Genomic DNA, 20,472 nt, shown 5'->3' on the forward strand with positions numbered 1-20,472 from the left:
GCGGTTTCTTGTCGTGTCATTCAGTGCCTTGGCACGGTTTTGAAGATTTACAGGGTATATATTGTCACTTTTATTACATGCCAAGAATACTGTCTGCAGGGAAATATATTAGAACCGTTTTATTTTAATTTCTTCCTTCTAAGCGGACGAATATACATGTACGACTAGGCAGTTGAAAGCAATTTTTAAATTACTGTGTTTTTGTCATATTTTCTAAAAGCTAAAAGATTCTGACTTTCATTTGCTAGAGAAGCATATATATAGAGTACTCATTTTTTAGTATTGCTTTGCTACATTAACGACAAACTAAATCAATAAATATTTGGTCTTGCCTAAGAATCCGGTAGAATCATGTAAAGACCACAGATTGTTTAGAAATGTTGATGTATCCGGAAGATGTAAAAGGACGGGCTTTTACCTTATTTTTGCATTGTAGCTTCATTAATATTCGTGGGTTCCAAATTCGTTAATAAAGTGAAAACCACTGTTTCAGAGTTACGTAAATTTGCGGCCAATGATCATATCAATACAAAATGTTAGTTAAAATTGTACCTTAATGTACATTTAATTTCGTGGATCAACTTAACAACGAAGTCTATGAAAATTAGTATACAATGAATACTGATGAAACCACAGTATTCTACCAAAATCCAAAAAATTATGAGGCTTAAAATGTTCCAATCATTGGTTTACTTGTTTTGCCAAAACTTGTAAAATATTGGGACCAGGAAAAGTCTACAATTGTTAATTTTACGGACTCTAGGTAGAATGTAAAGAAATGGAATGTGAAATTACATTGACTTTATAATCTTACCATTAGTTAACAAAGGACTATGTTGGAAAAGTACATATAAGGAGTTCATTGACATGTTCTACCAATACATGTATTTCGGAAATTTGAGGCCGCTTGTTTCGTTCTGTACATTTATCAACGATAGTAAAATTAGCGTACTATTAAATACAAGCGTCTGTGTATCGATTTTAACATTCAGGTGATTTAAAGAGGCCGGATGGTCAGTTATATCTAAAAAATTTAAGAAAAAATATGTTCAGCTATTAACGTTTGCTTAGTAAAGAATTAGTCCATTTTTGGGGGTATTTTTCTAAATTTTCAAAAAGAACACTTCTTCGTGTTCTAAAGGAGATCAATCTAGTCTAAAAATGGCCACGACCATCTTAAGAATCAGGTAAAGTGTACAGTTGTTAACTTACCTATTTTACCAACATCCGGGAGATTCAACTCCGAACATTCTGTGACGTCAGACCGGTTCTTGTCGAGCCGTATTGGACACAGGTAAATGTTCCCTGTCTTTGAGTAACCCTCTGCATTTGACAACGTGTCCAGAGGGGCACCGATCACCACCCTGTGGATCAAGTTAATGAAATCGTTAATTAAAACTTAAGACGGCTGGATAGTCAACAAAGTACACATTAGATCAACCCTAAATTTTTAGGTATGGATTTTATAGCTTTAAACTATTACATTTGTTTATAGTAAAGAAAAATATATAAATACGTAATCTTTAAAATATGAATATATTTCTATTTCTTTATAAAATTTGACAGCTCTTCTTCTTAAGGAGATCAATGCACTCTAAAAATGGCAAACATCATAAAGCTCTCTTATTTCATGTCATTGTGTATTCAGTAGCATCGGGAACCATATTTTAATTAACGGACTTGAATAACTCTATAGGGACAGTTTACACTTTATATCTAAATAATGTATAAAGAAGAATACGTTTTTAACCCAGTTAATTTGATCATGTACATGTATGGCTATCAAAAGTATCTCTTATCATAGGCGTCGGAAGCAAATTGAAAGTGGGGGGGCTAGACTAATCCTCAGAAATATTGAGAAAAAAAACCTCCCAAAATCATGGAAATCCTAATCCGTGGGGGGGGGGAGGGAGTATACCTATGCTTCAAAAAAAAAAAATTTCTTACCCATATTTTTTCTTCTTCCAAAATCATGGAAATCCTAATCCGTGGGGGGGGGGGGGGGGGGGGGGGGGGGGAGTATACCTATGCTTCCAAAAAAAAAAAAATCCTTACCCATAATTTTTTTTTTCGTTCCAAAATCATGAAATTCCTAATCCGTGCGGGGGGGGGGGGGGGGGGGGGCTAGTATCCTTCTGAATCTAACTTCTCAATCTTTCAAGCTAAATTCAGGAACAATAATCTTTCCTGCGAGAAAAAGTGGGGGGGGCTGAACCCTTTATCATGCTATGTTTCTAATGGTTAGGTATAACTTGGCAAAAAAAGTGGGGGGGCTAAGCCCCCCCTAGCCCCCCCGGTTCCGACGCCTATGCTTATAGTTGCTATTAGATATATACATGTAACCAACCGCAATCTCGGGCCTTTCCAGCAGGCTCGGAAAAACACTTTCGAAGCCTACCGGAAAGGCCCGAGAAGTTGCAATTGGGACATGTACGTGGTCATATAAACTGGACTGGAAAAGTAGATATTTCCTGAGTGGATAGTGTAAGTCATTAAGATTTGTGTAAAGTGATCCCAGTAAGCGGAAAAAAGTACTTTAAAAAATTGTTGATATTGATTAGTTTGACGATTTAAATTATCAAACTCAATATAAAAAAAAATGAAAAAAAATAGACATACTTTATGGTATAATTATATTTTATCCTTAAAATTTATACAGCCTTTATGAATTTGAAACGACACTGTATTGAAAAAGTATAATGATCATGGTGTACATTTTGAATTTACCGGTAAAGTTTGTTTTATACTGCCACTCGCAACGTGAATACATTATCTGATTCAGATAAAACCTCTTTTTTTCATTAATACACAACCCCACTCTCAGGCAGATCTATTAACATACAGTATAGTGTTATTCTACTGTCGTGTAGAGAAATTTCACGGTACATAGCACTAGATAGCTGTATGTTTCAAAATAGTGCTAGATATTTTGATGTAGCGCTAGATATTGTACTTTCGTGCTAGACATTTTACTGGTGCGCTAGACATTTAACTGGTGCGCTAGACATTTTACTGGTGCGCTAGACATCTAACTGGTGCGCTAGACATTTTACTGGTGCGCTAGACATTTTACTGGTGCGCTAGACATCTAACTGGTGCGCTAGACATTTTACTGGTGCGCTAGACATTTAACTGGTGCGCTAGACATCTAACTGGTGCGCTAGACATCTAACTGGTGCGCTAGACATTTTACTGGTGCGCTAGACATTTAACTGGTGCGCTAGACATCTAACTGGTGCGCTAGACATCTAACTGGTGCGCTAGACATTTTACTGGTGCGCTAGACATTTTACTAGTGCGCTAGACATTTAACTGGTGCGCTAGATATTTAAATGTAGCGATAGCTACACGTATTTTACTAAGGTTCTATCTGTTTAGGCGCTAGATATTTCACTGTGGTGCTAAATATTTTACTGGAGTGCTAAACATTATATTATGACGCTTGTGCAAATTGAAAAATAAATTCACTAAGAACGACCCCTGATCAGTGATCAACACTTAGCATTCCTCTCTAGCGACAGCTGTTATTAACTCTAAATTTATAGACAATAAAAAGTTGTTAATAATTGTTACAAGGTCGTTCTAACATCCATGTATCATACAAGCCGGTGAACTAAATATACGTGATACAGATAAACAGAGAGGAAGGATAGAAGTGACTGATAAGCCCTCAGTGAGTCTCTACAACAACAAAAAAAACCGGGTGTGTCAATAAAAAAAACCCACTCAACGAAAAATTCATATAATTTAGTGTACCAGTTTTCTTACAAAAGAATCATGATTTTCGTTCATCTATATTCTATGAAGATGCTAAATCATAATCATGTACATTCATGACAAATGCAGTATTACATGTCATCATGGCTTCAATATAATCTTTTCCACGATTCGCCTTAATATCGCATGGTTCGTGTAACCTAAACGTTAGTCTTTATGACTCAATACACGCACTACACACCCAACCAAGTACTCTTTTGTTCCATTTCCTATTTCCCTTAAGTTTTCCACTTCTATTTCTATAATACCAGTTAATTAAATTAATGATATATAGATTAAATATATTAAGCTTTGTCATCGCTTTTTAAAAATTCACAGATGAATGGGGTTTTTTTTATAAAAAAAAAAAAAACCCACCAATGTTTTGTATGTATGTGCTGGGGGGGGGGGGGGGGGGGCTTGTTGTGAATCATATTTGATAAAATAGCATGTGTGCCATTTTGGGCTTTTGACAAACTAGCATGATTGCAAGTTGCATAACTTAGATCACGGGTTTTTTTTTTTGTGTGTTTTTTTTTTACAAAATTATCTCATATCTCGTCTTAAACTCACTGTATAAACAGTGAACAAAAACTCATTGACAGTGAGGACCCTCGATGAAATGTACATCTACAACGTCACTGTATGTCAACTAACTTGATGGGGTCCACCACTGTTGAAAATGTGTCATGAAATAATTATAAGTACGTACATAAGGATGTACTTAACTTTAGACTACGGGCATTGGTCTCTACACACGATGACTGGGGGAGCCAACAGAAGATTTGATGCTCGGTGTATTATAATTGGAAAGACAAATTGCCTCCTAATAACGAATTAAGCGAATCGTATTAAAGGTCATCAAAAATTTTGCCTGTACCATCCACGGCGTAGGTTTACTACGATGTGTTTTTTTTTATTCTGATATTCGATAGGGAAGTCTGTTTATTTATCGGCCGTTCCATTCGCTAGAACGTTAACGCTGCCTGGAGCTCCAGCTAATTCTTTTATTTTTTTTGTCGAAGTCTGCGAGGCGAGATGTGTGTTTATATGTTTATTGATTAGTCTCAACCAGGCGGCGTATTAAGGTCACTGAAACGCAATACTAGTCATAATGACTCATTGATTCTGAGAGAGAGAGAGAGAGAGAGAGAGAGAGAGAGAGAGAGTATACAATCACATTAATAATGTAAATAGTTCGAAACATGATATGAGGAGTGTATATACCCACCATTTCCCATCTGAGTTATTCAATAGGTCTAATGCTGCCCCGAAGTTTGTATCAGCAGTGCCCTGAAATACTAGGGGTCGCGAAACATCAATGTTGAAACTCAGGCAGAACTCACTTAACACAAGTATTATCATCCATAAAACACATATCCCGCTGGGTAAGTTCGGCGATAACACACCGGAAAACAAAGCTCTCTGTTTTCTCATCCTGACGATTCGTCCTAATTACACGAATATCTCACACAAAAGACACAGGCCGATGTTAATAAGATATACATATAAATCCACAGCTTCTGTACAGAGGCCAAACGAGGAAGTTTAGGCGCGAACGTTTATACGTCACGACTGTAAGAGAGAGACGGACAGAGGGAGAGAAAAGTGATCTTAAAATGCGGGCGTATGAAAAACGGTCTATCAAAACATGTTGCGATAGCTGGTGCCGTATCACTTCACATGCTATTGATGACTGGATAGTTTCAAAAAGGCGCGGATCAATTTTTTTTCGTTTTGAATTCCTTGTTTCGAACCATTTTGTTTAGCGTTTCCTTTTCGGAATATTATTAGCTTATGCATAATTAACAAAACATTTTATTTTTAACTGATGTCTACATCCGTTTTGATTGTATGTGAAACGCGGAACATAATCCGAGTAATTATGGAATTTTGATGACTTTTTTTAATCAGAGTACAATAAATCATTAACATTTTCTAATTAACATAAGTGTACATTTTCAAATTAATTAGATAACAAAATAATGGTTTCAAGTAAGTATAGTGATTAAGATGGTAAATTTTTGCAAGCAATGCTGAAAAAAAATATAACATAAAACTCGCATCAAGCATTTTGTTTCTGCAGTTACAATAAGGGAAGCATTATAATAATGTTCATATTTATTAAAACTTTTTTTTTCAATTATTTCTATTTAACTATGAATATTATCTAAATTGAGGATTGTCTTTGTTTTCCTTGTATACATTCATATCTGAAGAGAATTTTGGAAAAAAATATGCAAAAAGTTATTAATAAAAAACCATGTATGCAAAACCGAAGACAGTGAATATATTTTATAGATTTGAAACAACTCAATTCAATAGTACACTGGAATCAGCCGTTGATCAGCTGACCATAAATCTAAAAATATTGAAAAATATAACAACAACAACAAAACACATATAACAAATTTGTCACAATATCTACAAAGTGTCATGAAATTCTATTCAGGGATTTAAACAAATCTGTGCGGTTAAACTGTTCACTGCTTTATTTAAAAAAATGACTGTAACTTTCCCCCGACCATGCGCTCAATTCATATTTGAAGTTTTAAGGATTTTATATATACATTAAAATCTATAACAGTGACATATAATTCTGATGGGCCTGGTGTGACAAAGATATTTTATATTTCAATTTTTATATGTTCAACTGTTTACACACTTGTTTTTTCAGTAGTGACCACACCTCTAAGAATGAATCACCGGTTTCAGCATGTGCATGGTTAATTGTTCCTAAGTTCGCATATGCGTGCTTCGACTAATTAATCATATTGCTAATAATATGATAGAAAATGCATGATAGAGATTTATGTAAAATATTTATTAATATTGACCCACACAATTCTATTTATATCGGGACTTAAAAATGGCTTGAGTTCATTATTCTGCGATGTTTTCTTTTTTTATCATAACTTGCAGTGTCTTATGCATTATATATATATATATGGGTTTTTTTAGATCCCTTAAGTCAATATGTTTACTATGCTTACCTTGATTTGAATTGTCACAAACAAAGTTTAGTACTGGCTGATAAAAACCTACTTTTTCATTTTGAGGTACCGCTTATACAAAAGGCAAAACGTTATCATGCGCTATCGTAGGTTTAACAAAGTGTAAAGAGAAATAACTCCCCCTTTTTTATTGATTTTATGACTGTATTTGAAAAATATAAAAAATATACTCCATTATCAACAATCTTGTATATAAACACCACGTTGAGCAAAATTTAAATTGACTTAATAAATTAATAAATTAATTCAGATTGTGACGTGTACATTTACGTTGATTTTTTAGACTTCTCTCAACCGGTATACATTCATGATTGGTATATATAGTAAAGGCTACAGCAGTTGAATATTGATCTATAGCATTGTCCTATAACTGTACATGAACATATATTTTTTTCAAAAAGCTGCTCATAATGAATATAGCATTTAAACTGTAACCTGCATGCATTATACATGCATAATAAAATTACCAACTGATTAAACTGGGTAGAGATACGGTATTCGATTGAGCAGTGACAGCATGGACTTAAGAAAACGGAGTGTTTTGGTAGAAACTTTTCAACACGATGTACGCTGTTACTTTCTTGGATTTAGTGCATACGGGGTCTACAAAAAAATGCAGACGTTGTATGCTCTCTTTAAGAACTACACCTGTGTTCGTTAAGCTCGCAACGTGAGGCAGTACTATCGGATACCTTGGACAATCTTGATTTCTGAAAACCATTTAGACACAGCTTTCCATCGGAAGATAAAAATACCATTAAGAATAACTAAATCTTACAATCCATGGGCGCTGCCATATTGTTCAAACCATAACCTCCCTGCTGGCCTATTTCTAAGGATCTAAGAGAGGACAGCAGCGATGCTGACGTCAGTGAGACACTTTGGGTGCGTTTGATTGAATTGATTCTAGTAACTCTAGGGATATGTTAATTAGTGCATGCGCAAAGGCTAGATTCTTTGAATGTGAATAAAACAATTGTAAAGTGTTGATTAAGTGTTAAAAATGGCGAATAAGTTTTCTCCTGTCAGCTGGTCCTAGATTAACTGTCTTAGGTTTGGATCTTAAATTTACACAAGTTGTATTTATTGTAGAGAACTTACCAATAAAAGTTTTATCTCTTTTCTTTAAAAAAACATTTTCCCATGTAAATCTGTTGTGAATTTTCCCCGTTTTTCAGAATAAATAAGATTCCCCCTATCCCGGTCTGAAAATTATTTTAGATTGAAATATGCATCCCAATGATAAAATTCTTGACAAGTAATTAAGAATTCTATAATTAAAAAAAAACAGGCAAAAATCAATGTTGCGTTTACCTGTATAGCTTAAGGTTTTAACCAATCCAGCAATAACTAAGACCGCGGAACATTAACTGGCAAGTTTGGAAATATACAGCTTACGTCAATTTCACCTGTTGCAGTCAATCATTTAAATTGGCGGGAACAAATTGAAGCGGAAGTCTGAGAAAACATTGGATTGAAATTGTAGTTTCAATCCACCTCAGCGTTTCTAAACTTGCTATATACATGTAAGTTAATTTAAAAGCGATCGAAAGATCTTTTATTTAATATCAGCAAAGCGATTAAAAAATATTCTATTCATCAATAAGTAAATATTCAGCAAGTATTAGAAGATCCCGATTCGGGAGAGATTATACGCAAGGCAAGCATTATCCGATGACTTTAGAGAATTAGTCATCACATGTTTGTGTATAAGTCCGAAATATCTGACGTTTTTCTGGCTTTTTTTAACGATTTTGATATTTGCTTGCCAGAAAAACATCAGATATTTCGGACTAGTTTGTGTATATGCTAGATACACAATGAACGCCAATATCTATTCTTCCACATTCACTTAGTGGAAAAAAGGAAATTTTATATCTAGGTAAAATTTTATTTTATCAAATCGAAATTTGAATTCTTCTTCTCTAGGAATAAACCCTGATTTAACAATGCCCCCACTCGATTTCAGACTTGTAACTCTCCGCATGGGCGCTCACTTACTAATTTTGACGAACGATATCTATTTATATTATATACATAGTATGTCTACCCTCTATACAATAAAATCTATTTTGAAATGAAAATCAGTTGGTTTCATAGTATGGAGGGTAGTCATAGATATCGTTCGTCATTTACAACATTAGCTGGCGAGCGCCTATGATTCTCTGAAGACATATCAGTTATATAAAACTTTTAGTAATTCCTACTCTGTGAGTGTTAATAAGATTAATAATTCCCGAAACGTTAAATTCTCAATTGCTCATCGTTTTCCGCCATCTTGAAAGTCTAGTGCTCTCACTAAAAGCAGGAGTAAACTTTCGTAACACGGGTTCCACACTAGTGTCGTAAAATACATTTTTTTATTGACACCTCCGAAAACCCGAGGTAATGGTGTCGTTCAATCAAACGCGCCCATTGCAAACTTCGCACATGCTTAGTAACAAAGTTGAAATGCCATCATCAAAAAATGGAATTAACATGGAGTTGCTCCCCCCCCCCCCCCCCCCTTTTATGGAACCATGTAAAAAATTGAATTGAAAATAAGGAAATAAACAGTAAAAAATTGAAGGGAATTTAAGGTATACCTTGATGACGAATGTCATTTGCAGTTTCACCGTTTTCATTAACTACACATGTATGTGTTTTCCTTCGTACATTTAAATCTTCGACAAAACTCTTTTTAAATCAGTTTTTTGGTAGTAGAAATAGTAGATGAAGAATGTACAGGGAAAAATTCAAAAATAGATCATTCAAGCGTTGAAGCGTGGGGCTGTGTCAAAAATAGGTCGGACCGGAAGTATTTGATAAATCATCACCCGTTTGATAAAGATAAGGTTTATCACACGGGTTGTATACACCACACGTATGAGATAAATGTAAAACAAACAACAGAGATCGAATGCAGGGATTTGATTGTAACGCTTCACACAGCGTAGGATTATAGTTCCAACGACCCGGTTGCTGTTTATAATTCAATTTGTATAATATGGTATATATTGCATGATTCTCAAAGAAATCACGTGATGCGGTTAAACACGCCCATTTCAGGCAATGTGTCAATCATGGAAATATTGTTACATCAATCCATATAATCACGATTTTGAAATTGATTAATGTAAATATTAGTTTCCATAAGATCGGCGTTCTACAAATTTAATTTAGAGTGATGAAACATATACATGTAAGCCCATTTAGTGTACAAACTTGTATGTGGATTTCCGATTTTAAGATTTGGATGAAAATAAGTTAATTACTATACTACTAACCTGCATTAACGTTATGGAGGCACATTGTAGAAAGAAAAATCAAAATTTAATGTTGTCGTTATGCAATGAAATCTTATGACTGTATATTACAAGAAGTGAAAAGTAATGAATAATGATTTCCAATGAATTATATATGATTTCAATGAAAAACGTATAATAGTGTTTGGTTAGGAGTGATAAACTATACGGAAATACATCGAGGAAGTCAAATCCTAAATATAGGAGTACATATTATCCAGTGTGTTACTAAGCAAACCAAAACCCCCCTCTAGTAATGTGATTACCTTTACAAAATTGATTTTTCGCAGCAATCAGTTTCCAAAAAAACCTGATAAATGATATAAAGCAAGCTGATGCAATGACATGTGATATACATGTACATAAATCTTTGTACATAACACGCTAATTATACTAGTATTCTAAAATAATCAATTTTTTTATCCAATTGACCATTGGCAAGATATTATTAATAATATATGTTCGAAATTTTGTCAATAGTTAACTTATGCAATTTTTTTGGCACCTGTCCGACTTTTAGATGTAAAAAAAACACTGTGTTATACAATAGACCATTTCCTAGAAAGAATATATTTACTTACCACTTTAAAAATTTGCATTTTAGGAGTTTCCCACCCATTCATCTGTTAAATAAGAGTTTAATGGGAAAGAAGGAAATCAATGATTTCCAAAAAAAGAAAATATTATTCCTACAGAAAATAAGCAACTCTGATGGAGTCATCAAATGACACATCAAATCAAATTTGTAACGTATCATTCAGTACATTTCATCAATGACGAAAAAAGCGCACTGTGGGACGCAAGCGGGGTTTGCATACTCATACGAAATGAAAAAAACCCCCATAAAATCTGAATAACTACATACTTAATCGTACAATTGCTGAAAATAATATGAATGTAAGAAATTCAAAAATTAATCATTTTTAAAAAAAAAACATTATTAGGTGATCATAACAGTTTGGGCGTGATAAAACATAGTATTATAAAAATATTGGATTTGATTTATGTCCCGCCCTCTGCAAGAATACTCGAGTACCTTCTTTCCCAATAAATGGTATATCAAAGTAGGATATGATATGAGAATCGACAAGTACTTACGTATTTTAAGAAAATTAGTATCCGAACACTTATACTTCCGCTCGAAATTTCACAGGAACTGAACAAATCTCGGTGAAGTCTCGTGAATTTTCATTCGAGCACCTTTGAATTTATTACATACTTAGCAACGATAAAGAAAACATTCCGAACACATTCGCAGGGGGTTTTAATAAATGACCAAGATGCGACAGGACAAAGAAGCTCTTGTTTTAAAGTTTTCAATCACACTAATCCTTAATAACGTTAACAATCATTATTATAAGGGTTTTTTTATGCTATGCGATACCTTAAAGTCGATTGGAGTACATTATACTCACATTAAAATAACTGTGTTTACATACTTCAATTGAATATTATCAGGCCATAAAATGCATCACCAGAAATATTCTAAATGATAATCATATTAAAATTTCGCCCAGTTTAAATCTATCATATACATGTACGATCAAAGCAAAGATTAAACCGCTTGCGTTCTTCGGTTAGAAATCCTATATTTGTTAAGCAAAATGAAAGAGAATAATTTTTATTGATTGTTATTATTTATTATTATAAAAAAAAACACACTTAAAGAAGTACATAACATAAAAACACTAAAAAATTCTTATCTTACAAAGGACTATAAATTATATGATACGAGTCAAATTTGGCCCCCATAATTCGCAATTTTTTAAGTTTTTCGGGCAGATCAAATTGTTATGATATTTTGGTTTTTTTTATTGTGATCTAATGTTTGTTTTTGCATAATTAATTTATTTGCACTTAAAGCAGTAAAAAACTGACATTTTTCTTATCTATTTTTGAACGGGAAATGTAGAGCGATGATTTAATTAAGAACAAACTTTTTGACACTGATAATGTTTTGGATAATAATATTTTGTTTGATCAACCAATCCCTCAAGTTTTCTATAAGGTAAAGTGCTTGAAAACAAGCCGATGGATGCTAAAACTGCGCAAATGGCAGGCAGGAAAAGTTTAACAATATCAAATTTTCAAACTGCGGCTATTTAGATCAAAATGAAAACCTTTAAAAAAAACTTCACATGTATTTCCGTATAAAGGAAGCAAAGATTAGAAGTACAGTAAATTGATGATGTTCATTTGAGAGGACCATAATAGTACCATATCATACATAGTTTTTTTTTTTTATATAAAACTTTGATATTTTGTTGGGTTTTTTTTTAAAATATTTAAAGATGAAAGAAATTTGACCTCACTCACGGTCCCTTCACTTCCTTTATTCAATTCAATTTAAATAGAATTGAGTAACATCATAACTGTCATTGTTGTTTTACTATGCAATTAAGGTAGTCCATCTATAACTATCACATTCTTTATTTTATAGATTTTAGACTTTTAGATCACTAGAGTCTATGTGTGATAATGACTTCTTTTAATACCCTAACAATAATTAGATCCACCTTTAAAATGTCTAACGAGTTTAAATTTGTAGCAAAGGTATCTCATCAGAAATGTAAAAGAGAATTATCTTAAGTCTTTTTTACAAAAAAACCTTTTAACGGCATATCAACAGGTTTATCTTTGAAATTTTGAATGATTTTAATTTTGCGAGAAATGTATCTTTAAGTTAACATTGAAGTATATGGAACAAGTACAAAACCGAATATCTCTTTTCAGTGCAAATTACGTTTCTTTCAAATCTATTGGTAAAAAAAACTTTCCATATCTTAAAGGGGCATGGTCACGATTTTGGTCAAAAATTATTTTTTCGATTTTAATGTTTACAATGCTTCAGTACGGCATTTTGAATAGGAAACCAAAATTTCAGTGTCATTTGCTGAGTTATAAGCGATTTACAGAGCTTACAATTCTTTGCTATGTTAACAAAACCTTTGTTTACATTTTGAACGTTGAAGTAAAATTGCCAGTTTTAGACCTGAAACGAATGTGTGAAACGTTAGGACCTGTCTATTAATGCTTAAAATGAATAAGAAGATGACTAATTTGCATGAAAAAAGATTATTACTGGTTTATTGAACCTTTGTAAACAAAAACAGGGTCCGAGCCTTGTTTACATGACAAAGAATTGAGAGCCCTGTATCTTGCTTGTAACTCTATGACTGACTCTCAGATTTCACTTGATTATTAGAAAATTAATGCATTTTCATAGTATTGTAAATGATGAAAACAGAAAAACAAAATTTGACCAAAATCGTGACCATGCCCCTTTAAACAATACCACAATACATATTAGTCTCATGAATTCAAATGAAAATGAAAGGTGAAAAAGATTATACTAAAAAGAGGAGAAGGATTGCTTTCCTAGTTTGTCACTTTTATGCATGGAATGGAATACGTGGCAAAGACAGAGTTTCGCTCTTGATTAATTTCTTCAATTTTCTCTTTGTTCCAAAAATAGAAAAGAAGTTTCAACTGGTATCGCGCCTCAGTAAATCTCCAGACATATAAAACAGGATTGATAACACTGTTTAGTAAAATCAAACTCAGTGTCACTGCATGGATTTTTCCAATGAAGTTGGAGTTTAAAAAGGTACCTTGGAGAACCTGCGTAAATATGTACGGGCTGTAACAAATCAAGAAAAAACCCGTTATCACGGACAGTTTTTGGAAGGCTCTCGTAACTTGTTTGGTAATCCGGCCATTGTTTTTGGAAGAACGAATGGATACATTATTAGATAGGTAGATATATAGTAAGATGTTGAAGAGCAGGATGGTTAGAGTTATCAGCTTTGAAATGATGTTGATTGGCTCTTTCGGAGCCAGGTATAAGATTCCGCAGTAGATACCATAAACCGATTCATTGTCGTGAAACATGGCGTATATCAGTATGAAAGAAAACATCCAAAATGAAACACAAGTGCATACGAGGAACCGCTTTGTCACTATTGCATAGTACCTTAAGGTAAAGATCAAAGCACAGCATCTGTCGACAGATATCATGGTGATGGTAAGAAGAGAAACAACAACGAACGGACCAGCCAGGTACTTTTTATATGTACAACTGTTGACAATGTCATCCGGTAAACAGAGCATAAATCCGGTACAAAAATCCGTTATAGAAAGGTTGATGGCTAAAATTTTGATATGCGGGATCATGCGCCGACATCGGAAAAGAACAATCATTGCTAGAATGTTTTCTAGGCAAATTGGGATTCCCATTGGAATAAGAACAGAGTTCGTTAAAATCTTGTTTGCCATAATCCAACGATTGTTAGTTGAAAACTACAACATTTTAGCATCAGAAACCAGGAGTAAACTTCTTTCTTTTCCTCTGCTGTAGACGTGGCATTAAAATGGCGGCACGGCGCTACCTTTAACAAAACTGGATTCAATGCTAGAAGTCTGGTTGGTCAATCTCTTTATGAGTATGTTATATATTCTTAAGAGTTATATACGTATCAGTGTATTATTTACATGTACCTGTCGATGCTTTCACAATGTAGGTGAAGGTGAGACCAATTAGGTTATTGTTATAATAGACCTGATCACAATTATTTTTTGCTAGCTATTTATTATCCGCATACATTTTTTGGTGGGAATTGCTAACAATGATAAAAATGACTTGTTAATTAGTATTGAATAACTGTTTGGTATAATAGAAAAAAAAGAACAACATGATATGAATTATCCAGGATGAATTGAAAATTTTGTAAGGGAGAGTATGTAGAGGTCAACAGAAAAGGCTTTTACAAAAAGAAAATTAATTTGTTGCAGATCCATCAATAAGTGTTGTTGTCTGTCTGATATATATATATATATATATATATATATATATATATATATATATATATATATATATATATATATATATATATATATATATATATATATATATAAAGCACTGAATAGAATCAACAACACTAGGCATCTTTAAGGTGTCGGATCTAATATATAGATACTAAGCCAGTAAACTGAATATATAAAGCACTAAAATGGCTAACGACACGAACAATAGAAATTGTCAAATTTTCGGGACAACCCGTCCCTTCTTCAGGACCAAAAAATAAATTACATAAGTAAAAAACAAAGAAAGCAAAATCTAAAGCTACTACTAAACTACTTAAGAAACTATGAAAAAGAACAGCTACATTATACACATCATTTGATCACATTCTTAAAGGTGTTGATACTGTCGCCGATCGCTATAAAGTAATCAATCGACTGCCAACTTCACGCCTGATTAAGTTAATTAGCTAATTAAAATTGACGTCCGAGTTAATAAATGAAAATTTGAACCCCCGTTGTTAACTCGTACGGCACTTATGATATAGACTCGAATTTTTGATTAAAAAGAGATAAAATTAAATGAAAATAAATAAATAAAAAAATAAAATTAAGAAAAAAATGATTTACAAATAAAAGGTAGTAAAGAAACTAATAAATGAAAGAGGCGCAGTTGACAGATTAGATAAAATTACTATGTGGGTTTCAGGTGATATATGGCTATGAGACGTTCATTTTAGTGAAGTCCATTTGTTTGTTCATGCCATCAGGTCTGAATGATTTGAGTCTGTGCATCCAGAACTTTTCCTTGTTTTTCCTCTCCGCGTCTGTCCAATTAGGATTATGGTCAATAACCAATACTGTCATGTCTTCCCATTTGTGGCCACTTGTATTAAAATGTTCTCCGACGGGCTCCTTGACTTTTTTGGTCTTTATGGTAGAGTCCAGCAATGATCACACAGACGAACCTCCTCTGCCCTTGCACAACTTAGAAGAACATAAGTTGTACCGACCCAAAAGTACTTGGGAAGCGCCACCGGGCAAATGTGGAGCACTTGAGTCTTACATTGATGCTGTTGAGTCAGACATTGAGAAGCTCCTCACCAACCAAAAAATCGTCCCTGACAATCTGACGAAAGAAGAAAGATCTGCTCTACAAAGATTGAAAAACAGGGACGACATAGTCATAAAGAAAGCAGACAAAGGATCCACAGTGGTTGTCCTAGACAAACAAGCGTATTTAGCTGAAGCCAACAGACAACTAACAGACGATCGTTTCTACAAGAAACTGGACTCTGATCCCACTGAAGAGTTTTCAGCTCTCATCACTGACACCCTGGACAAAATGTATGAAAATGATGAGATTGGTGTTAATGTTTATGAAACGCTTCGCCCAACCAACTGTAGACCGGGTCAATTTTATCTGCTTCCAAAAATCCACAAGGAAGGAATGCCTGGGCGCCCTATAGTTAGTGCCATCGGACACCCCACGGAGAAAATATCTGAATTTATAGATTTACATCTCCGTCCACATGTAGAAGATTTGCCATCATACCTCAAGGACACTACACATTACCTGAATAAAACACCTTCCTCTGGCTTGCCAGACCATACTCTTCTCGTTACAATGGACGTCACGTCCTTGTACACGAATATTCCTCACGATGAAGGTATTGAGGCCTGCAGGGAGGTATGGGACAGTAGAGCGATTCAGCAGCCGTCAACCGAATCTCTACTCAAGCTCCTTGAACATGTTCTCAAGCTGAACAATTTCATGTTCAATGGCGAACATTACATACAAATAAGTGGTACAGCTATGGGCACCAAAATGGCTCCCTCTTACGCCAATATATTTATGGGAAGATTGGAACGCAGCCTGCTTCTCAGAGCTCCTTTCAAACCTTTGAGCTGGTTGCGGTTCATTGATGATATTGAGATGAAATGGGTCGAAAACCGAGACTGCCTAAATGACTTCATCACCTTTGCCAACTCCTTCCACAATTCGATTAAATTCACAGTGGACATATCTAGTTCCAAAAATGTATTTTTGGATACTACATCCACCTTGGAAGATGGTGAAATAAAATTCAGTCTCCATACCAAACCCACTGATTCTCACCTCTACCTCAAGCCTTCGAGTTGCCATCCTCCCCATATTTTTAGAGGAATCCTAAAGGATTAACATCCCGAATCAGACGAATCTGTTCTTCTAATGAAATCTTTGAAGAACAGAGCAGAATATTGAAATCCCATCGGTGTAATCGAGGCTATAAAGCCCACACAGTTCAATCTGCAATTGATGAGATGATTACAAAAGACAGGAAAACCCTCTTACAATACAAAGAGAAAACAGACAAAAGCAGGGTTCCACTTGTCACTACATATCACCCCGCCCTTAAGAACCTCAACAGCATCCTTAGAAATAATCTGCCCATTCTTTACACTAACGAAAGAATGGCTGATCTTTTCAAGGATCCACCAATGGCTGCGTTTAAACGCCCGAGGAACTTAAAGGATATGATAGTGAGGGCAAGATTAGACAACCCGTTGCCAAATGGCGGTTTTAAAACATGTTCCGATGTCAGGTGCCTTTTGTGCAAACACAGCACCAACGCGGACAGTTTTAAAAGCCCCACCACGGGTCGCACGTACAAGATATTTGGCAACACTTCTTGCCGCACAGACAACTGCATCTATCTCATCAGTTGCAAAGTCTGCTCTAAGCAATACGTCGGTGAAACAGGTGACCTCCGCAGAAGGATCAACAACCACCGCTCTACCATAAAGACCAAAAAAGTCAAGGAGCCCGTCGGAGAACATTTTAATACAAGTGGCCACAAATGGGAAGACATGACAGTATTGGTTATTGACCATAATCCTAATTGGACAGACGCGGAGAGGAAAAACAAGGAAAAGTTCTGGATGCACAGACTCAAATCATTCAGACCTGATGGCATGAACAAACAAATGGACTTCACTAAAATGAACGTCTCATAGCCATATATCACCTGAAACCCACATAGTAATTTTATCTAATCTGTCAACTGCGCCTCTTTCATTTATTAGTTTCTTTACTACCTTTTATTTGTAAATCATTTTTTTCTTAATTTTATTTTTTTTATTTATTTATTTTCATTTAATTTTATCTCTTTTTAATCAAAAATTCGAGTCTATATCATAAGTGCCGTACGAGTTAACAACGGGGGTTCAAATTTTCATTTATTAACTCGGACGTCAATTTTAATTAGCTAATTAACTTAATCAGGCGTGAAGTTGGCAGTCGATTGATTACTTTATAGCGATCGGCGACAGTATCAACACCTTTAAGAATGTGATCAAATGATGTGTATAATGTAGCTGTTCTTTTTCATAGTTTCTTAAGTAGTTTAGTAGTAGCTTTAGATTTTGCTTTCTTTGTTTTTTACTTATGTAATTTATTTTTTGGTCCTGAAGAAGGGACGGGTTGTCCCGAAAATTTGACAATTTCTATTGTTCGTGTCGTTAGCCATTTTAGTGCTTTATATATATATATATATATATATATATATATATATATATATATATATATATATATATATATATATAATGTTTCATATTGCTACATATACGTATGTTGTGACTGCATATCTTATGAATTGGATCAATATATATGAATGCAGCTGTTATGTGATGTAGCAAACCTTATTTCTAAACAAATCAAGCAAGGTTTAGAGTGTTCGTATGACATGTCCATTTTTAAGCAATATTAAAACTCCTTAATAAGAAGAGCTCTATATAGATGTATAGAAAAGCATTCAAATTTTCAAACTTACATTTTTGGAATTTTGTTTACCTTTTTTAATGACAAGTTATGGCTAAAATATTATATCAAGAAGTTTTAGGCATTATCTGATAGATAAATTGTTGACCATTTACAATTAACCTTCTACAGGAAAAATAATTCAGCGTAAGGAGGCTGAATGGTATACAAATTAGCCATCAAATCTACCTTAATTTTAAAATATAATGTATATAGCAAATAGCCATATACTATTATTCGGAAAAGAAAAATCTATATATTTTACCTTTTTAAATTTTACTATATTTTTATATAGAGCTCTTCCTCCAAAGGAAATCAAAACAGTCTAAAAATGGCCACGACCATCGAGCCTTCTTTAAATCGTATTTTGACGTTACATGTACAGTTTACTAGAAGTAGAAGTGCGTGTAGTATAACACAAAAACACATTTTTCAAAAATGTTCTGTAAGTATTTTTTTAAGTATTTAGTGCTAAAATATCACAGGCACTTGTTTCTGAGAAAAAATTTACCCTATAGTATAATAATAACACAAGGTATCTAACTCCGAATGAGGTAAACCACCCCCTCCCGTGTGTTGCAGTCGTTTACGCTTTTATACGAAATGCAATGCAAAAGTATTTAGTACCATTTTCTTTTACAATAAATTATCTAAACAACCATATATAGCATGCTTACTTTTGTTGTATTCTAATGTGCATAATCTGCGTCAAAACATGATAGACTCCAATTGAACCGTAGACACTAACATGATAGTATCGCAGAGAATAAAAAAAATAACATAACGTGATTTAAAAAACATTTTCAGTGTCTAAAATTTGCAAAAAACTAATGATGTTGAAATAAAATAAAATATTGCAAAATAAACGTTTCGTTAATTAAATATGAATTGATGATCTGCCACTGCAAGTTGCTATTTTTAGCTACTGGTGAATTCCAAGGTTTTCGGTATACCTCGGGAATTTTCATTGCGTTGAAAGAAAGAAGAAGATAATCACCGGATAGTGGATTTTGAAAACATTTCAGGCGGTAGAATTTGAAAACACAGTGAATTTTGCAATGGAGCATAAAGAAGGATTTTGTTTATGGTATGAATTAAATACAACATTCAACTATGAATTAAATGAATAACTATATAATAGACAGCTAACACATATAAAGAAAAATACAAAAACAAACATTTGTTTGGCATCCATGTTTTTCCTTCGAGGTTATAAATAACTCATTCAGTTTTCCTGTGTAATTTTAGAAACAGACTCCTAGCCAATCAGAATCCGATTTTATTTTCTCTGCGATACTATCATGTCAGTGCCTACGGTTCAATTGGAGTCTATCATGTTTTGGCGCAGATTATGCACATTAGAATACAACAAAAGTAAGCATGCTATATATGGTTGTTTAGATAATTTATTGTAGAAGAAAATGGTACTAAACACTTTTGCATTGCATTTCGTATAAAAGCGAAAACGACTGAAACACACGGGAGGGGGTGGTTTACCTCATTCGGAGTTAGATACCTTGTGTTATTATTATACTATAAGATAAAAAAATTTCTCAGAAAAAAGTGCCTGTGTAAAATATGAAGTTATCTATGACGTAGGTGTATATAAGTCAACTCTCTTATATCGTGCTCAGAAACTGTCTAGTCTGTGTTAATATTGAAGGTCATTTGTTCGTAAATTCCAGCTAGATCTTGTGCAACAACAAATGACTAGTGCCAGTGTGCCGAATAATTATGTTAGTGTCAAATTGGCGAGTTTTCTGCTCACGTATAAGGTCCAATTTCCACTGAGACATTGACTCATTCCTTTGAAACAATA

General features: G+C 33.9%; 2 protein-coding genes across 3 annotated transcripts in view; one reads left to right on the forward strand and one right to left on the reverse strand.

Annotated features, from left to right (window-relative positions):
• The window catches only part of LOC105328979 (integrin alpha-4), a 28,755-nt gene extending 23,292 nt beyond the window's left edge, over positions 1–5,463 (reverse strand). For both annotated transcript variants that reach the window (XM_034453733.2, XM_066072990.1), the window contains exons 1-2: positions 4,988–5,463; positions 1,213–1,364 (exon numbers count right to left, since the gene is read on the reverse strand). In XM_034453733.2, coding sequence (XP_034309624.2) covers positions 1,213–1,364; positions 4,988–5,193 — 358 coding nt within the window. In that variant the 5' untranslated portion in view covers positions 5,194–5,463. The remainder of the gene's footprint in view (positions 1–1,212; positions 1,365–4,987) is intronic.
• A 10,325-nt stretch (positions 5,464–15,788) lies between these two features.
• On the forward strand, positions 15,789–17,036 carry LOC136272271 (uncharacterized). The gene has a single exon (XM_066073604.1). The coding sequence runs from the start codon at positions 15,789–15,791 to the stop codon at positions 17,034–17,036; it is 1,248 nt and encodes a 415-aa protein (XP_065929676.1).
• Positions 17,037–20,472: the final 3,436 nt, after the last annotated feature.

Source organism: Magallana gigas, chromosome 10 (assembly GCF_963853765.1).
Source record: "Magallana gigas chromosome 10, xbMagGiga1.1, whole genome shotgun sequence".
Classification (NCBI taxonomy): domain Eukaryota; kingdom Metazoa; phylum Mollusca; class Bivalvia; order Ostreida; family Ostreidae; genus Magallana; species Magallana gigas.